The sequence below is a fragment of the Anguilla rostrata genome, chromosome 16, assembly GCF_018555375.3.
Source record: "Anguilla rostrata isolate EN2019 chromosome 16, ASM1855537v3, whole genome shotgun sequence".
Taxonomy (NCBI): domain Eukaryota; kingdom Metazoa; phylum Chordata; class Actinopteri; order Anguilliformes; family Anguillidae; genus Anguilla; species Anguilla rostrata.
The window spans coordinates 18,565,708-18,585,373 of record NC_057948.1 but is presented as its reverse complement, the minus strand read 5'-3'; the positions used below and the strand labels follow the sequence as shown (position 1 = coordinate 18,585,373).

Below are 19,666 nucleotides of genomic sequence, written 5' to 3'. Positions count from 1 at the left end.
CAAAACATGCTAACACAACCACACACGCATGTACATACACAAAACATGCTAACACAACCACACACGCATGTACATACACAAAACATGCTAACACAACCACACACGCATGTACATACTCACAACACGCTATCACAAACACACACACACACACGTACATACACACAACACGCTAAAACAACCACACACACACGTACATACACACAACAGGCTTTAACACAGACTATCACACACATACACACAAACATACACATACATAAACACCAACAAGATCTCATACACACAAGCACACGTGCATGCACACACACATTCATACAGTACATACAGACACATCCATGTACACACACACACACACACACACTACGACTGACCTGATCCCACAGTGCAATCTGTCTGGTGTTCCATCGTGACACCCCTGTTGTCAGCAAACGCTTCATGTTGCCCAAAAACACAACTCTGTTCACCTTGTGGTTCTTACAGTTCGCTTCCTGTCAGGAGAGGGAATCACATACACATGAAAAGCAGCACTATGGACTGTCATAAAATAGTGCCATTAGTCTTTTCTCTTCTCTGTCAGTCACATTTTTTCCTTTGGCATCAGTTCTGTCCAGATGCTTCAGAAACCGGATCTGGATTAAAGCAGGGGCTCCATTCAGCAGCTATGTGAAGCTGGCAAGAGAGGGAAGGGTAACCGGTTGCCCTTGGCCAGCAACAAAAGAAGCAGCAAAAGCATTGCATGTCAAAATCAAATCAACTGTCCTTGATGAATCCATGCATTGGTCAGGGAACAGACCATCACAGAGATTTGAGACGGATATTTCCTGCACTTATGATTTAATGATAAGATGATATGCTAATTGCTTTTGCTGTACCTGTATGTCCCAGTACCTTACACGCATGTCAAGTCAGGCATTTCGATTTCAGTCACACTAGTCACTTAATAACTTAATAACTTTTAATAACTTTGGCCAGGCCCTGAACGGAGGTCTTCATGCTACCTCCTTACAGATGCAGACTGTTTGAAGTTGACTTAAAAAGATCTGACTCATGAGAGGAAGTTTTACGTCATAAAATACACTGGCTTATTTAATATTTCATCTGACCTTAAAAAATAGATTTTGGTCTGGGATACTTTGAAGTAAATCTAGGTATTCAGTGTTCAAAGCTGCACTGTTGCACAAGACCTGCGTCAAATATGTATTTTGATGTATTGAAGCATTTCAGTTACTTTCAAATTCATTTTCAGAAGTGTAGTTTAAATACTATAGTATTTGAATTTGAGTATTTGTAAACTGATTGATATCAGATATGCATTTGAATATAATTAGCTATGGAATCAACTGAATCTTTAAGTATTTGAAATACAGCATCTACAATTGCAATAACTTGGATTCCAAACATGTTTAAAAATACTCTCAAATGAATAGTATCTACATATGAAATAGCAAGGTACTCAATGTCATGCCCTCTCTAAAATGGTTCAGCTTGTTGCAAGGTGTGGGGTGCTGAAATAAACCTCTATTTCTGAGGCCTATCTAAACAACATAAAATTTAAAAACATGCCTAACGTATGTCTCTCTGCTCTTTCCATGGGAAGCTTTTTCTCTGCTGTAGTCATGAGGGTTCTTTCATATCATCCGGAACACTGAGTGAAGACTGTTGCACCAGTTTGAAACATGGATCCAAAATGGAGGCCGTTTGGTGGTTTGTCTTCATAAACAATCAAGTGCTTCTCAAGTAATGCCTTCATGTTCTGGGTGAGCTCCATAAAAACTCTGATTTTAAGCCGCCTTATCCATGAAATGATGTTGCTGTCGGTTACAATGACTGAGCTTTGCGCATAAGCTGTTGTGATTTCAGAGGGAGTGAGGGTGTCGGTCGCATCACCTGGCGCATTCCTCTTGTGCATGGATAGTTTGGCAACTGGTGGCATGTCAAGCTTTGCTTCTTCAGCTTAGAGTACTGATCAAATCATTTTCAGCTGGGAATTCCACCAGCCAAAAGTTACAGGTACAAGCGATCTTCCCCCTTCAAGTCCTGTACTAGATCAGGCTTGTTCCAGTGGAGCACAATGCTGAAAGCCTTTGCAAGTGCCCTTTTTAGGGCAGTAAATTGAAGGCCACCTGATGGTAAGCTGCACAAGGTGATCAAGACATGTCTCAAGATGAGGAACCTTATCCTCATGAAAATGTGAGGTACTGATTGTGCAATTTTAGGGAAGTTTTTATGAGTCATATTTATGGGACCAAAATGGTTGTTTACTTCCTGAAAAGCGTGCTCTCGAATATACTCAGCAAAACCCTGGAAATAAGTATAACATCCTGGGATTTTAAGCACACTATATTTAAAAAAAAATGTAGTCTACTTAACTTTCTCATCCAGTGTACTCATCTAGCATACTCAATAGTAGGCAAGTCGGCTGTTTTTCGGACACAACCAATGTTTTGCATGATGCACTGTCTAAAACACTGATAGGAAACATGTTCTCAGAGATGACATTAGCAAGACGGTTGGTCATGGGTTTCTCGTTACTTCTTTAAGAAATTTGTATACTTTATATGACTTACCCTAATATGTGATTTGTATTTGACCCAGGTTTGCTTTTGTGTAAGATTTACCTCTGTGGCGGCTCTGTTTACTGTTTGCTGCCATGCTAGTACCAATCTGAAAACTAGCTTAATTTGCCATTCTCGTGGTCAGCCTTTAAAGGAACCCAAGTTGTGCATTGATACAGCATATATGAATAATGTGGAATAACAGAGTGGGTGGTTAACATCAGAAAATATCTTTTGAAACACACTGTGCTGGTGAGTCAGTTGATGCTTACTGTGGGTGCTTATATGAAATTCTGAATATGTATTGATTAACTAAAAAATTGCCAGAACTTTTTTGCTCAAGTGTGTGTGGGGGTGTGTGCATGCATGCGTATGTGTGTGTGCGTGCATTTGCAAGAAGGGGATTTTTTCTGGGCACACAGGAAAAGTGAATCCCTGTTTTTTTTCTTAGCTGGCCATTGAATGGAGATGCCGTCTTGGCCTGTCTGTGTCTTTGGTTCTGTGATCCTGCTGCGCTGAAGTTTCACCCAGCATCCAAGCCCCGAGCAGACTTAGTTTTGAAGAGCTTTTAAAACTCTTAGCCATGCATATACTATAAAAGGGCCAAATTGTATCAGATCCGTAGCTAACGTATACTAACCATGTGTAATTTGAAATATGCTTAGCTAGCTAGCTAGCTTCCTGAGGTTGAAGTTGCACGTGCAACAAACCTATGTGTACATAAGCACGTGTGTGTGCGCGTGTACTATGAGGGTGTGTGTTTGCGTGTGAAATGAGGGTGGGAACGGGATGATCGCGTGCGCCCCCTACCTGCAACACCCTGCCGGACCGCGGCTCAATCACGCGCAGCTTCTTGTCCTTGCAGGTGGTGGCCAGCAGGCTGCCGTCGGTGTTAAAGGACATGCAGATGACAACGTCCGAGTGGCAGTCAATCATCTTCACCGGCTCGCCAATCTCCAGGTTCCAAATCAGGATCTGGATGAGATGATGAGAAGGGCGAGGCCTTTGGTTCACAGCTCAGTCTGAGTGCTGTTTCATGTTTGTATGCTTTGGATTATGGGAGAAAAGAATTCAGTTTATTTGAGGTAAACTGAAATTGATTTACGAGTGAGGCAGACAGGCTGATATAATGTGAGAGTAAGAGACAGAGGGAGAATGGGTGGCAAAGCAGGAGAGAACGAGACGGTGAGAGGGACAGATAGAGAGAGAGCGGGACACAGTGGAAGAGAGAGAGTGAGAGGTAGGGAGAGAGGAGCAGAAATGGCGGTACGCTTTCACTCAGGTGACAGCCCTGTCCCATCGGGGAGACGGACGGAGTACCTTGTAGTCGTAGCCGGCGCTGAAGATGATGCCGCTGCTGGTGGGGTGCCACTCGATCAGGCCCACGCGCCGGCTGTGTCCGTACAGCTCCAGAACCGCCTCGGACATGTTCCGCTTCAGCCCGCCCTCCGGGATCTCCCATATCCGCACCTGAGACGGACGCATCGCCGCCTGTCACCGCCCTGTCTTTCCAAACATCTCCATCTCAAGGCCCCTACAATAGCAGCCATCTTACCAAGCACCCCTCACCTCCATAAAATGGTTAACTTTTGAAAAATGTCGCTTTTTAACACACACACATTCATGGAAACGTGTCTAAATCCTGGAGTCAGAATTGATCTATAATTCCTGCGCCTACACTACATTTCCAAAAGTATGTGGACACCTGAACATCACACCCATATGTACTTGTTGAACATCTCATTCCAAAACCATGGGTATTAATATGGAGTTGTACCACCCTCTGCTGCTGTAACAGCCTCCACTCTTCTGGGAACGCTTTCCGGTAGATTTTGGAACATGGCTGCATGGATTCGCTTCCATTTAGCCGCAAGGGCATTAGTGAGGTTGGGCACTGATGTTTGGCGTGAGGCCTGGCTTACAGTCGGCATTCCAATTCATCTCAAAGAGGTTTGATGGGATAGAGGTCAGGGCTCTGTGCAGGCCAGTCAAGTTCTTCCCCATTAAACTCAGCAAACCATTGCTTTATGTACCTTGTTTTTTGCACAGGAGCATTGTCATGTTGAAACAGGAAAGGGCCTTCCCCAAACTGTTGCCACTAAGTTGGGGAAGCTCTAGCGGTGCAGAAATTTGTTGAACTGACTTGTTGAAAATGGAATCCTATGACAGTGCTGTGCTGAAAGTCACTGAGCTTCTTCAGTAAGGCCCATTCTACTGCCCATGTTTGTCAATGGAGATTGCATGGCTGTATGCTTGATGATATGCACCTGTTAGCAATGGGTGTGGCTGAAACAGCCAAAACCACTAATTAGAAGCGGTGTCCCCATACCTTTGGAAATGTAGCGTATTTAGAGCAGTATACATACAGAATGTTTATGGCTATCACATTATTACCAATGATGTGTAACCCAGACCAGATTGATTTCATCTGAAAGTCAAATATTTGTCTGTTTGGGAAAATATCTGGTAGCAGATATATGCTAAGTGTTAAGTGGAGTTGTAGAAAACATCCTGTAGCCATTCAGCTTGCGATTGAGTGTTTCTTTGCCAGAGGATACCTTAAACTGGGCAGTGGAGAAAGTCATAACAGGGCTTATTAAGTTTAATATCATGCTGTCAATCAAAACTGCACCTCAGAGCCCATTCCCCAAGACAGGCCTGTGGAGTACCGACGCACTGTGTCAGGAGTAGAGCCGCCTGTCCGGGGGGACGCGTTCGCGCTCTGAGCACTTTCTGTGGATTAGGGGCGTGTGCGGTCGCTAAGGGCTTATCCGCGGCTAACTGACAGCGGCTGCGGCGGAAAGGCCAGACGGGCAGTGCTGTCTGACAGGAATACGACATGGTGCTCCCGCTGAAGGTCAGAATCCACAGGCTGCCGAGTCTGCCTGCTCTGCCATAAAGGACTTAGCGCTAACTGTCTGCTAGCCTGTCAGGACTGGATGTATGGTGTTAGACGTGGGTCTGGCAATGATGCCTGAGAATGAAATGTTTCTACAATGTCAGGTAGACCTGGGCACTGCAGGTAATGGTGTGTCACCATTACACAAATATGGGTGGACTGTAGTTGTAGTTTGCACTCTAGTAATCTCTGGTGTTTAATCTGGATTAGTGGGCTCAACAGGCAGCCATTGAAAGCCAGTGTGTTTGTGAGTGCATGTGTCTGTGTGTGTGTATGTATGTGTTTATGTTTGTGTGTGTATTGGTTCTATATATTGTGTGTGTTTGTGTGTATGTATGTATGTGTGTGTGTGTCTGTGTGCCGGTTACTCACTGAAGAATCCTCGGAGCAGGAGGCTATGATGTTGTCGATGAATGGGTTCCACTTGATGTCCAGGACATTGCCTTGGTGGCCGCACACTTTAGGGTGATGGGGCTCGATTCGACCTGACTGAAAGGAGGAGTCACAGAGGGAGAGAGAGGGCACAAGACAATTATTAGTCACTCTATGCAACTCAGCATAGGATATATAGAAAAAACAAAATACATAGGGATTAGATTGCACTGTGCCAGTGTTTCCTGTGTTGTTTCATTAAATAGTAGCCACTCAGATGTGATTTTACAAAGGAATTGCCCCTGAGAATGTCACAGGGCATGTAGTTTTAACCCCCCCCCCCCCACCCCCCCCAACATACAGTGAATCTGTTCTTCCTGACACAGAGTCCTTTTGTGAAGAAGGATATCATACCCTGAATTGATTGAATATTCAGTTATTTGCCGTGAAAAAGAATCAGGAGATTACATAAAACTAGTCAACTGATGCGTCTCCCCTGTATCTGCAGTGACACCAACATAATCTAAATGTACTGCTGTGTGCCATTCTGTCCAGCAGGTAGCGCTGCTCTACTACATGCAGACACAGAACTCAGTGAGATCTTAGAATGTCGGTCACCACAGCATGAATGTTTGATTCCTCCTGAATTGGCTGACCTCTTTCTCAGTGCCTGTTCCCCTAAGAGCTCAGGCCGTGCTCTGCCGCAGCGTGTGCCAGTGAATTCCCTGTCACAGACATGCTGGGTTCAGTATGGACCAGGACCACCAGTGAAGGCGCACCATGGTTTCATTGCTGTCTGTCTCACACCCCAGTCTGCAGCTCGTTAGCATTAACTATCTCCATGGCCCAGTCTGCACACTGAGCGAAGTCTGGGTCCATATTGAGAAGATGCTAACCGTACAGTTAGGCTGTTTAACTACAACCACGGTTATTCCCCCTAGTCTGTGTGAAATCGTCCATCTATTGTCCAGTTTGAGCAGTGGGCTAATTACATCCATAGATTTGAGCCGAACGGGGAGATCATAAAACCGCGCGCTGTTACGCGCGATTAACTCGGTCACAGCCGACCGGCTTCAGTTCAAGGACAGAAGGTGGTGAAACATACTAATTCAGCACGGCCCTCCGTCAGAGCTGCCCGCGGCGGGCTAAAGGAGATAATCCGATCTCCCGCACGTCGATGCGAGGCTGCAGGCCACGCTGATCAGACATGACAGGCCACTTTCTGTCACCATTCATACTGTTCTAGGGGGTACAATGAATTCAATAACTGTCATCCACCTAGCTACAGCGACTAATGCCTGTGACTTTCGCGGCGCTTGTCTGTTTGCGTCTGATCCAGGAGAAACAGGCTGTATTTAAAGGGGAGGGGGGGTCATGTAGAAACGCTAATGTGAATGCGATGCTGGCCTGTACCGGTCACGAAGGCCTCTCCCGGTGCCCTTGCTGCTCTCCAGTGTTTAAAACAAAGGAACCTAATTGGGGTGCCGTGAGCTCATCTAGCAACCGCTTCACAGCTCCTTCCCTTGCCTACAGAGAATGTCCCCCTGCTGCCTTCACACTCAGTAACACACAGCAACAGGATCTTAGAGTGCACGAAACAAACAAATGCCCCCCCCTCCCTCCTCCAACACCCCCAGTTCCAAACACCACCCACCCCCCTGCTCCTGAAATGAGAAAGGACATTCATTCATGACATCATGTTTTCCTTCATCTTTTCGGTCTCTGACTATGTGTTCCCTCTGGTACTGATAAGACACAATACAATATACCTAATGCAAAACTGGACAATTTTGCACAGCATCGGTGTAAACAGAACAGGGAAGATGGTTAACTTTGGGTTAGCAAGCCCATGCTGATTATATGCGCTCTCTCTCTCTCTCTCTCTCACACACACACACTTTCACACATTCAAGTACAGCATCGCAGGTACAGTGAGCATCAGAACGGACAGGAAGTGACTCAATAGAAGGGTTTCAATTGGCACACTCTCCAACTTCCTGTGCTGAATCATTTGGCCTTATCTCTTGAGAGGACGGGAGGGCTGTGGAGGGTGGAGGTCTCTTGACAGTCTGTGACCCCAGGCGGGGGAAAGCGTTGTCCTCAGAATGAAAAACAATCCGCCAGTGCTGTTCTGCTGTCTGTCTTATTTCCCAAACACGGTACTGAAGATGAAGTTGTGATTCCATTTCCAGCTGGGGGGATTGACAGCTCAGGAGCACCTGCAGCCTACAGCATGTTAGCAGAATAATTCATACGACATTCAGCTGCACAATATTGCGTGCTGACTTAGCTGACTCTCTGGAGGATATGATTAAACACAGGAAATGATCTCTTGTTGTGCTCAGCTTGTATAACAGTGCTGTAAAAGTATTAAGACAAACGTATAAGGCTGACAATGTCCTTGTAAGCAGTCATTCTTCTTAATAGCTCCTCAGCATTGCCTACAATCTAATATGTGCTTATGTGACGGTTATACTGGGATGACTTAATCTTCCTTGTTGCTCCTACTACCTTTTGTCCAATCCTCTTCCACATACTTTATATGAAAATAGATGAATTATGCATTTTACATTTTATAAAAATAATTTTTCATTGTCTGCTCCAGGTCATTGTGAAACAATTAAATTGGTCTTCCATTACTCTTCCTGCTACAGCAGGTCTCTTCTGCTGGTTCATGAGGAAATCTCCCCCGTTAGTCCTGATGAGAGAGAATGCATGCTGCTTTGTGCAGTTTTGTCTTGCTGATCTCGCTGAGCTTGAGATCTTTCTTCTGCCAAGTCTTGTAGATGCTACCTTCAATAAACCGCATTTGGTGCAGGTACTTCCCAACCGCGCACACAGCCGCAGACCCACTCCAGTGGATCGTCACTGAAGAGACGTGGGAGGGCTTCAGTGCTGTGATGGCGAGAGCCGTGCTGAGCAGCTCACCGGCAGTGCCCCCCCCCCCCCAATACGTTTGCTCCTCTGCTCTGATACTGTCTTTCTGCTCAGAAGAGCACCGACTACTCTGCACAGATTCACTGACCCCAGATCAGTGCAAGTCTTTTATGACCTTGCATGATTACCTATCTCTGGGGTTTAACCTTGTGTAACTGGGATGATGTGTTTGTGCAGTGATCTCTGCTGCTCAGCAAGTTGCTTCATTGTTGCCAATTCGGACAGAGAAGGTCATTGGCTGAGCTGCATTTTCTGCATGTTTTCAAATGAAAGATATAATTTTTTTATTTTGTACTTTTTCTGGTGAAGAATAGCACATACCGCAAGCAAAGTGCCTACACCAGCTCTCTGTTGAAAGTGTAGCTGCATTCAAAGTGCACCCAGCAGGCCATTTTTACCCAAGCTTAGAACTTCCACAGTGAGGCACAAATTCAGACTCTTTTCTCTGAAAATATTTCCTCAGTTAAAATTTTTGCCAGTGCATATATCTAATCAGAACATTGCATTTTGTGTATTTTAAATTAACCTGGGGCCAAATTTGGTTTGACACACCAGTGCACAGAAGTCAAATTTGGCCTGCAAAAGGTTATGAGTTTGGGAGTGTTTTACTCTCATAGATATAAGCAAAGTACCTTTTATATTACATGTAATGTGTGTGTGTGTGTGTGTGTGTGTGTGTGTGTTTGTGCATACAAATGTATATGTTGCATATGTGTGCGTGTGCGGTAGAGCATGCATGTGCACATGCTTGGGTAACCGCACCATTGTGCACTCTGATGCCAAGGCTAAAAACACGGGAGTCTGGTCTTAATCGCATGGAACAATCTGCAGCAGACTCCGCTCATTAACACTCTGGGTAATAGTAAGCCAGGCTGGCGCTGAACTTCCTGCTCTGGAGGGGGGAGAGAGCTCTCCACTCCGCCCCATCGCACCCCCTCCCACGCAGGACTCTCCGCGTGGCCAGGTCTGCCTTCAATCACTCCGCCGCCGTGAAGCCCGTTTTTCACACGCGGCTGTCTGTCTGCTGCTGTTTGGTGGGGCGTGGAGTGAATCTGCGTTAGCGAAGCCCTCAGCAGTGCCGCTGGCTGCCTAGCAGCCCTTCCCTGCTGCCATATCTCTGTGTGCCTGTGAGGAGCAGATGGATGCCTGTGTCCTGTTTTTCGCAGTGCAGCTCATCAGCGGGCACCAGTTCTGCCTGCCTCGAGCGTCTGCAGCCACTTCGCAAAGCCGAGAGTCGGGCGTTTTTTCCGACAGTTGCCGTGACATCATCTTGCATAATGTTTTTATACCTTTTCCCGTTATTTTCTGTCTTGGCAGTAGTGTCACAGTTACAGCGTGCAATTTCCACTCAGTGATTCAAGCCCTTCTGTCACACACTTCAGCGCAATAAAACCACTGAGATCCTGAATATGCTCTCAACCCATAAAAATATCAGCAGAATGGAATGTCAACCTATTGCTGTTCACGACTATTTTCAGATACTTGCATTTTGTTTGTGCTACTACCCAACGGCAGTCAAACAGGGCTGTTGTGTTTCTGTAGAATTTATCATTTTGATGTTTTGGAATGGAACAAGCTCAGAATCTCAAGCATCCACAATTAAGGAATGTAATATTTCCCTTTTTTGTTGTCGTTTAAACAGCAGCAGACACACAGGTGCCATTTCGTGCAGTGGCCCTGTTTTGGGAATGATTTATTGGCCTGTCATGAGTAACTGAATATTTACTGCTCCTCACGGAGATCCCATCAGCGCTCAAATGAAAAAGTGGATGTGTACTCAGCCAAAAAGCAACAGTGACCACATGCCACTCACTGAGAGGGCAGTGTCACATGACTAGGAAGCTGGAGGGGAGAGAAATATGAAATGAAAGGAGGGACGCGGAGCGAGTGCCAATCTCCCCGTCCTTCCTCAAGATTCCTGGGAAAACGGCCAAGGAAAGACTCCACGAAAATGAATTCATTGGAACATAAAGGGCATTGGCGATGCCCAGGCCAAACACACAAGCCCAGAGTCTTTGAAGTGCTGTTGACAAAAGTTCTTTTGAGGACAGATGTAGGTTCCCCTGCAGGGCCATGCCGGCGCGAAGCGGGCAAGGCTGAGAGGGGCAACGGGAGGGGGGCAGAACACGGGGGGCTCGGGCAGTGAGACAGGGTGAGAGCAAGGGGGGATTCGAGTGACATGGTCGGTGGGAGTAACTCGGTGCCAGTGAGCGAGACTGAGGGTGGAGAGAGAGTCACTGGAAGCAAGTCAGTGGCATTCACACTGATTTAGAGGGAGCTGGTCAGTGGGGATGGGGGCTCAGTCCAGAGTAGGAGTCCGGTGGGGGAATTTGAGCGAGGGGACGGTCAGACTGCCAGCTTGCTCTGGCCCAGTCTGACAACATGCAGCAAATAAGGAGGAGTGCCAGAGCGGCCCTCTGTCAGACCACAGAAGTCCAGACAGCCTGCATAGCTCTCTCTGTTTCACAGAAGAGGTGGTGAGGGGCGGAAACACAAAAACCACTCCAGCTGCACTTTGAGAGTGCCGCTCTCTGGGCCAACTCCAGTCCGGCTAGTGATTTATGGGGTTCAATTCAACACCGTTCCCTAGATTCCTTTTGTCCATTCGCTCTTTCTTTTATAGACGTTTTATAAGACGCCGAAGAAATCCCTGCTGTCATTTCTCACATTATTTCATGTGCCCCCCGCCCCCGCCCCCTTTTAATTTCAAACTGCTTTGCCTAATTAGAATCCTACTTCCAGAAGGACCATTTATTTTCACACCATGCTTCCCTCTAGGACATGCTGGTATAGTGCCACAGCCAACTCTCGCTGTTTGGAGTCTGACACAGAAAGCACACTGAGAAAGTAGGGCGGGGCACTCGCATTTAAAATATTCAAAGCTTCCATGTTTAGGACGTACTCCTTCCACACATGTGGCTCGGGTATTTCCTCCACGTCTGGCCAGGCAGACTGTACACACACCTTGAATTATAAGGAGTTCTGTGGAAAATGTGCATTTCGCTGCAGGAACCTCATTTGTCATTACATTACTGCTAGATTTTAGTTGACTGTCTAAACTCATTTGCGTTGCTAAGGTACGCCAGGGCTTGCATAATCCCATTTGACCTATTGATATTAAATAGCTAGCCAAAGGCTGCACCACTTTGATTTCAGTGACACAGTGCAGAGGGTTTTATCTCGTGCACTCCTGGCTCCAGTGTACAGCTCTAAAGGCCAGATTAATGCGCGCAGCACATTGGTAATACTTTGACTTGCCCTGCACTCAGGCTAAATGGCTTTACAGTCAGGACTCATCTAAACACTATGGCCAACTCTGTCTTAAAGGGACAGCGTAGTGTGTTTATCTCCTAGCATGAAGATAACTGCTTGGATCTGCTTCATTGAAATACAAGAAGTATAATTAGACCTATATTGTATAAATGGGGGGCTACTTCACTCAAAGTAGCCATATTGTTTTTGTACGTGCATGTCCACTAAACTCCAATCGATTATACAGATGACTGCTATTAAATAATAGCTGCCCACTGGTTCAGAAACACACACATGCACACACACACACACACACACACGCCCGTACACACAAACACACAAACACACACACACACACATACACACACACAAACATACACACAGTATAGGATATAATAATGACCTGCTGTGTTGGAGGTGCTGAGGCCATGTCCAGTATGTTTTGTTATGCTTATATTAAACTGTTTTGTTCTGTCTGGAACTCACAGAAATTGCTGCTGCCCTCCCTATTTCTGATAGGATTACTGTCTGTGTATTTGCTAAAAGACTGTCCGTGTGCAATAGGGTGCCATATGTCTGTGTATCTGTATTTTTATTCAGGCTACAGTGGACTGAGGGTATTCTATTTTATGTCCAACATTTTACAAAACAAAAACACAAAAGGGTGACTGTGAATCAGTTGTCCCAGAAAGTGAATAATTTATTGCCATGCATGATCAGGATTTTTTTTCATGGCTTTCATGGAGATTAATTTAATCCACGAAAGGGATAATGATCACTATGTAGAATATGCTGTGTCGGCTGTCCTTTGAAATAGCTGCACAAGGAGAATTTTGTCATTACTTTCCAGCATATCAATATTCACTTTTGTATTCCTGAAAGTTGTCACTGGAAGTGTACTATAGCAAGTAGCTATTCAGGAATTATTACAGATCCCGAGTGGTCTGCATAAAGTATTACTTTTTACATTTCTAGGCCAAGCTCATAAAAGCAGCTTACCATTTCATAGTTTCCATTACAGATAGTGCTGTTATATCCCTATTCTATGGAAATAAGGTTTTAATGGAATTCCGTTATACTGGCTGGACTCAAAGCTTAAATGTGATCTTTTTTGACTGTGGTGTAAATGTTTGGCTAAGAATAATAATTTTATGTCCGTGTACATGCTCGGCCAAGCAGATATTAAATTCAGTGCGCGTAACACTGATTATTCTTCCTCTTCCTTTATTGAGGCTAAAGTGAGCCATTGCATGACTACAGAAGCAGGTGCTGCATGACTTGTCTGGTTACCTGGGTGATGGGGATGACGAGGAAGGACCCTCCACCGGCACTCTCTGTGACGATGGCCAGGAACTTGGCATTAACAGCACAGAAGTGGTTGTCATGGACATTTTTGGTGATGGGGATGCCATCGAAGCAGTGCTCCCTGCTGCCCACTTTGCCGTACACATTTCGAAACTTTGAGCTTCGGTATGTCGGACGCCATGACATCTGTGGGATAAACACAAACATTAGGAAGCTAGTTTTAATATGCTCAGCAAAACCCAACAGAATTAAGTGTAGAAGACTGCCAAACCCATCACATGACTTTATTTATGTATGAAAAGGAAATGATGGGATGGTGGTGTGCTCTTCAGCAGTAAGTCCTGATCCTCATTCCAGCTTGTGGACAGGGAGAAAGAAATGAGAAGATATGGTAGATAAGGAAAAGAATTTAATTGTGGAATCTAAAACCCATCTCATGGTCTCTCAAGGCATCGATATATGACTCATCACCCTTCAGATTCCACAAGATGCGTAACTTTTAAAAGATCTACTGTGTATTACAAACTCTCAAATTTCAATGGTTTGTCTTTAGATATAATCACCATAGAACTTCAAACCTTATTGATTTAGGATTAATTAATGAATAAATTTAATAATAGATTGAATAATTAATAAATTTTAAATAGCTGGCCGTCCCATTATTTTTGTATAGCAGAATAGTCTCGCTCACATGTGGCCTGGTCTGTAAGGTTGGCAGGACCAAGTGTAGCGGGCCATCACCCATAATGCCACACTGTTGTATTTTTTCCTGAAACCCAGAACACCGCCATCCTGTTGGTGCTGAAGTGGGTCATGGGAACTCAGCGCCCTGCCTGACTGGGTGTGAGAAAGGGGGAGTGGTCAAGCGAGTGAGTCTTGTTAATAAAAGTTAAATCTGTGTTAACTCGGTCATGAAAAGGCATTAAAAAAAAAGACTGCATCCTGTGCTGTGATTCATCACCACCATACATCAGTGAGCTGTGAACTCATCCTGATCAGAAGGAGCCGTGTTTAGATTTCCCTCAACTGCAGTGAAACATTAGCCTGCTGAAGAGATCAAAAGCCAGTGCTTCATGGGGAATAGAACTGATTGGCTTAATTATCAAAAAAAAAAAAAACTTTGAAACTACAACCCCCCGCCCTCTTCTTGCTTTAATTAAGTCTGTTGCATAATTACAAAGGCAGCTCTTTAGATGCACACATTGACAGAGGTTAAATTCTTTGCTCCTCTCAGAATGGCCCATTGTGATTGCGGTTAGAAAATAACAGTCCAGTGGCTGTTACTCAATGACCCCTATTGAGAGAACACGAGAAGTGAGGCAGGAAGTGGTGCCAGATGAGGAAGGTTCACAGCCAATCCAGTCGCACCATTCTAATCGAGTGCACTCCCACTGGGTGACATCACACAGAACTCCATTTGGTGCTGGCCGAGGGCATTTCTGAGCAAGCGGGGGGGACGCACGCAAGCCCAAACGTCGTTACATTGCCGGCATTGTCCTTTAGCTGTGACCAGGCGCGTCCTGGTGAGCAAGCCGAGCAGTCCTGCCCCAAGGGGCTTCTAGCCAATCATTTTGTTTCATTAACCGGAAAGAAGTGGCATGCCATCGATCTCGTTTAAAACATCACATGCTCACTGTCCCCATGTAAAGCCTGTGATGGACAATGAGGAAATCATGCCATGCTGTAGCCAGAACCACTGCGCTTCCCTGAAAGTGCCCTGGAAATCAGATCGCTCTGCACCCGTCCGTCGGCAAACCAAATCAGGCCGACCCTCTCCCGCTCATATCGCCCTTCTGGTTTCTAATGCAGCTGACCCTGCACACAGTGGCCATTTGTTTTGAGTATGAATGTTGATCAGCAGAGGCCAGCCTCAGGCTCTGGCACTGAACGCTCTGTGTAAGGGCATTCTGCTCATATGCTGCTCATGTGCAGTCTGGGAAAACTGTGTTCCCATGGCTGCCGTTCCCTTTCAGCGCCTGCTGCAGTTCCCCATGCGCTGGCTCTGTCCACTCCAGTGGTATCTATCAGTTATTATCATTCATATCATATGGCAGCTTAGCAGACCCTCTTATCCACTGTGACTTGCACGTCTTAGCTGCAATCCTAATGTACAGATAGATATTAACCTATTAACCAGATAAATCTGGATTAGGTGCCTTTTCCAGGTGGGATTTCCATCTGCAGCCTCTGAGTTGCAAGTCCAGGTACTTCCCTGCCCGGCTTCTTATTTGCATCACTTATCCTGTAGCGGGAGTCCTGCCTGTCCCATCTGTGCTAGGCGCGGCCGTCCAGTTGGGCAGTGAAAGCCAGGTGACACTGGACGTGCTCATTAGCACCCCTCTCAGCTGTCTTACTGAAGGCAGAATCTTACCTTTCAGCTGCAGATAGGCACAGCAGGGGTGCGACTTTCACAATACAGTCACCCGTCCCCCTCCTTCCCTATCTGTCTGGACCTCCTGTGTTCTGCCCCCTGCGCTGCCAAAACTCGTCTGGCTGTTTCACGCTCTGGAAACCCCCCCCCCCCCCCCCACGCACCCCCCACTGCCCCCTGCTCCCTGCCACCCCCCACCCTGAGCCCGGATCACACCTCAGACTCACCGGTGCAGCTGCAGCAGCAGGCCCAGCGCTCAGCCCAGCTCCTGTGGCTATGGGCTGCAGCGGCTCGCTCTCTCGCTCGCTCGTCTTTTTTTCCTCTCTGCCTCCCTCACTTCAGACTGCTTTGTCATTGGATCAGCATAGGCCTTGGGCTACTGTTAGCTGACTTATTTGGAATGCAAACAAGGATGCGTATTATCTTTCTCTCTCAGCTTCACACCCTGGTATGGAGCAGAGAGATAGCGCAGTAATAAACAGAAATGTGTTGTTCATGCTGCTGAAGTTTGTGCATATGGCCTCCCTGGGTTTGTTTTGAAAGCACTCAATCTAAGGTAGATTACCTAAAAGTTGAGTTGTGACAGCAAGTCCCAAAGGGATATGCATGTTTAATTTGATTCTCATAAATTATTCTGAGTATCAGGGAAAAATGAATGTCAAAAACATGGGATTTATGGTTATGTGGCAACTGACTTTTATTACTGTAAGATATTCATACCACTTTGTTGCTATAAGGAGATTTATTACCTGCAGTAATTTGCAAGCTTGTGTAGAGGAAAATGCTGACTATATTTCTCCTGTATCCTATTTTCTCTCTCTCTCTCTCTCTCTCCCCCCCTCCCTCCCTCCCTCTCCATTTCCTATATCATTAAGAGGATATATTCAGGGTCTCATTCCCCAGCTCAGTAGCAGTATCCAGTGCAGGGGTCTGCTCACCTCATTCCAGCCACAGGGGGCGCTCTCTGGGCCCACTGTTTATTTGGGGTATTGTACTCACTCACTGAGTCTCTGGCTTGGGTTTATTATTTCCATTTCTTTTCATAAGAAACAAAAATCTAGCTATTTTGTCCACTCTGGCTTTTCCCCGTCACACTTTTTGTGATACTTAGCCTAGGGTCTGCCATGTGAAGCAGTCTGCACTGCAGAGCTGTTAGCCGGGAGAGTGAGGGCTGTGATGTGTGGCCACAGGGGGCTGCTATGCTGGAGGGATTCCTTTTTTTTGTCTGCTGGCAGAAGCGAAAGGCATTAATCGCTTTACTGTGTCTCCAAAGAATTCTTTGATATCCAGTGAGCTGACCGATCAGCTGGTTTGGTCACAAATGTTTGTTCCCATGTCTATCTGGGGCAGGGGGGTTGATTTGTACAAAGTACTGGGTAATCAGTTTTTTTATGGGGGCGAAAATGGTGCAAATCTCCAGTTTGGCAGACCACATATTTCTCTTTTATCAACGCTCTTCTAGCTACCACCCGATTGCAGCTCCGTGGTCTGGTTGAGTGGATACAGCCGGGAGGCACAGAGTTTTGTTGTGCGGGAAAAGGTCAGCTCTGGGCATGCTCTGCATTCATGTGTGGTGTGAGAGTCCCTTTCTGCTCGGTCTCTCGCCTGAGCGGGCCCCAAAACCCGCTGGGTCTCGAAGGCCTGGTCTCCCACTTCTACCCTGGAGTCACAAGACAGTTCTGGCCCCTACCCAGAACCCCCCACCACGCTCTCTCGCTTTCGCTCTCACTCTCTCACCCCCTCCCATCCTTCCTACCTTGTGCTTCTCTCTCCAGCTCCATCCCCCTGTTCTCTTCCTCTCTAATGCTTAAGTGATCCATTTATGTGGCACATTGAATAAGCACAAACACAGAGTCACAGAGAAATGCACACACTTAAAGCGGCACTCAGTGGACCATTTCCTGAGGCTCCCAGTATCAGCGCTATTGGGAAATAACACCCCAGCTACAATCACCAGAACACAGAACATAACCTCACAGGTTCACATTGAAATGCAAAGGATGTCAGGCTAAAACGAAAAACAATCAGACTCACAGTGTTGAAGAAAGCGGGGTTTAAATAAAGCGGTCTGGCTGGGTTTCATCTTATAACCATTGGCCCTTGTGTTAGATCGATTCATACTCTTCCCAAGCAATACCAGCCCCCTACCCAATGGCGTCATATGGTGAGGGGAGAGTTAGGATGATTCCAAGGGCCCTGACTGACAGCGGCCCTCAAAAAAATATGAGAACATAGGATTTTCTCAAGAGGTGGGGGCCAATGTGAGATCTTTTCATCAGGCCCATGATTGGCTTGTTTTTACTGTTATGTCATTTGAAATTAACATTACGTTAAAACAAGCCAATCATGGGCCTGCATACACTAGAGATTGTGACATATAGTGGATGGATGGCTACAGCAGGCAAATCTCATTCAGGTTTTGCCCTGCTACATAACCTCTCCCTCTGCTTTCTGCATTGAGCACAGGTGTTTTCAGGGGTCACAGTAATGACAGGTTACAGGGTCTGCCCTCATCATTTGACAGTACCAGCCCAAGCAAGTGGCTGTCAGCCATTTTAACTGTTTTGTCTGCTTCATTTCTCAGTGGACTCTGGGTGCTGGGGGATTTAGTGCTGCTCTGGTAACTTTGGGGGCTCATATGAAGGCTCACACTGCCACCAGCGTGTAAAATTACAGAGCTCGTTGGTCCCGGCCTGGTGGCTCCGGTAGAGGGAAGGCTGTAATTAAACACGGGGACATAACGGGTCCTGATTAAATTCGGCCCAGCCCCTGCCCAGATGGCTCTCTGTTTCGCTATGCTAGCGGACCCATGTTACATTCCAGCGGTTGGTCCTGCTCCTTACAGCCTTGTGCTTCCATAGCGGCGAGGTGTTCCGTGCTGTTCTCTCTGATCTGCCGGTGCTCTCAGTGTGCCTGCTAATCTCTCCATAGAGCCATTAATGCTCCTACTCTCCCTGTGGCTGGACACTTCACAAGCCTCTGTGCTGCCTCTCTTTAAAACCACAACCCTGCTCAGTCAGACCACAGCGGCAGCAATAGTCAAACCTGTGCTATTATTTTTTGTCTTTTTTTTTGTAACCAATTGTATCATATCAGATGGGGCGTGTCGTAAACCGACTCACAGCCAGCGCAGGTCTGGCACTTTTACTTTGTAATATGGCATCCTAAAATAAACATAAACAAAAGAACAACATATCCCTTAAGATTCCAAACAAAAAGAATAAATATCTGCCAGTACGTTCAGACATCGTGAGCATCGTTTGTGGGACGCGCTGTGTTTGGGTCTGCCGCCTCAGGCTCCACACCTCTCCCTGTGAGCTTTGCCAAATGATTCATTTCAGTGTTGGCAAGTAATTTTGCTTCTTTACAATAATGACACTTGCACCTCACGCACCCCCTTCTCAAATGACTTTTTCAGGGACAGTGTAAATGAGGACGATGGTGGCCCTGTCTGTTCTGTGCGACTTCTCTCTGGGGAGGAGTAGAGTAGGAGTAGGAGATACAAGATCTGGCTAGACAGGATGGAGAGATTTTAGGGAAGGAGTTTGTGCAATATATCGGGGGGAAGGGATCTCATACTATCCTTCAGGGCATTGAATCCGGTCCAAAATAAAACAAGAAACAAACCATGTTGTATTGAGATGTTTCCTGAAACCCAGGACTGTCTGGGTCTTTCTTCCCCTGGTTCTTGTCTGCTTTTCGAGACGGGGTGGGGGGGATGACTTCTAGCTCCCCGGTTGTTCTGTGGGGAGGACTTGGGCTTCAGGCACATGTCTGAGTCTGAGAGCCCAGACACTCGAGAGTGCGGCGCTGGTTGGTGTCGGCATCACCGCGTGTGAGATGAGGCCGGAGGGGCGGAAGGCTCCAGAGAGCGCGCTCTGAACATTGACTTTTCCTCTCCGAGCCTGCAGGCACAGATTCACCCGGAGAGGCAGTCCCCCTGCGCGTTCCCCGCACCGCCGCTGTGGCCTTTCATTG

At 46.4% G+C, this 19,666-nt stretch overlaps 2 protein-coding genes across 5 annotated transcripts in view; one reads left to right on the top strand and one right to left on the bottom strand.

Annotated features, from left to right (window-relative positions):
* The window catches only part of itga11b (integrin, alpha 11b), a 120,000-nt gene that overhangs the window by 6,409 nt on the left and 93,925 nt on the right, over nt 1-19,666 (top strand). The gene's annotated exons all lie outside the window — the stretch shown is intronic.
* Nucleotides 1-19,666, bottom strand: part of coro2bb (coronin, actin binding protein, 2Bb) — a 43,967-nt gene that overhangs the window by 3,054 nt on the left and 21,247 nt on the right. Inside the window, exons 1-6 of one of the 2 annotated variants that reach the window (XM_064312336.1) lie at nt 15,916-15,995; nt 13,303-13,503; nt 5,824-5,940; nt 3,873-4,022; nt 3,363-3,527; nt 369-485 (exon numbers count right to left, since the gene is read on the bottom strand). In XM_064312336.1, the coding sequence (XP_064168406.1) occupies nt 369-485; nt 3,363-3,527; nt 3,873-4,022; nt 5,824-5,940; nt 13,303-13,503 (750 nt within the window). In that variant the 5' untranslated portion in view covers nt 15,916-15,995. Of the gene's footprint in view, nt 1-368; nt 486-3,362; nt 3,528-3,872; nt 4,023-5,823; nt 5,941-13,302; nt 13,504-15,915; nt 15,996-19,666 lie in introns of those variants that run through there. The other variant, XM_064312335.1, reaches the window with a different exon arrangement.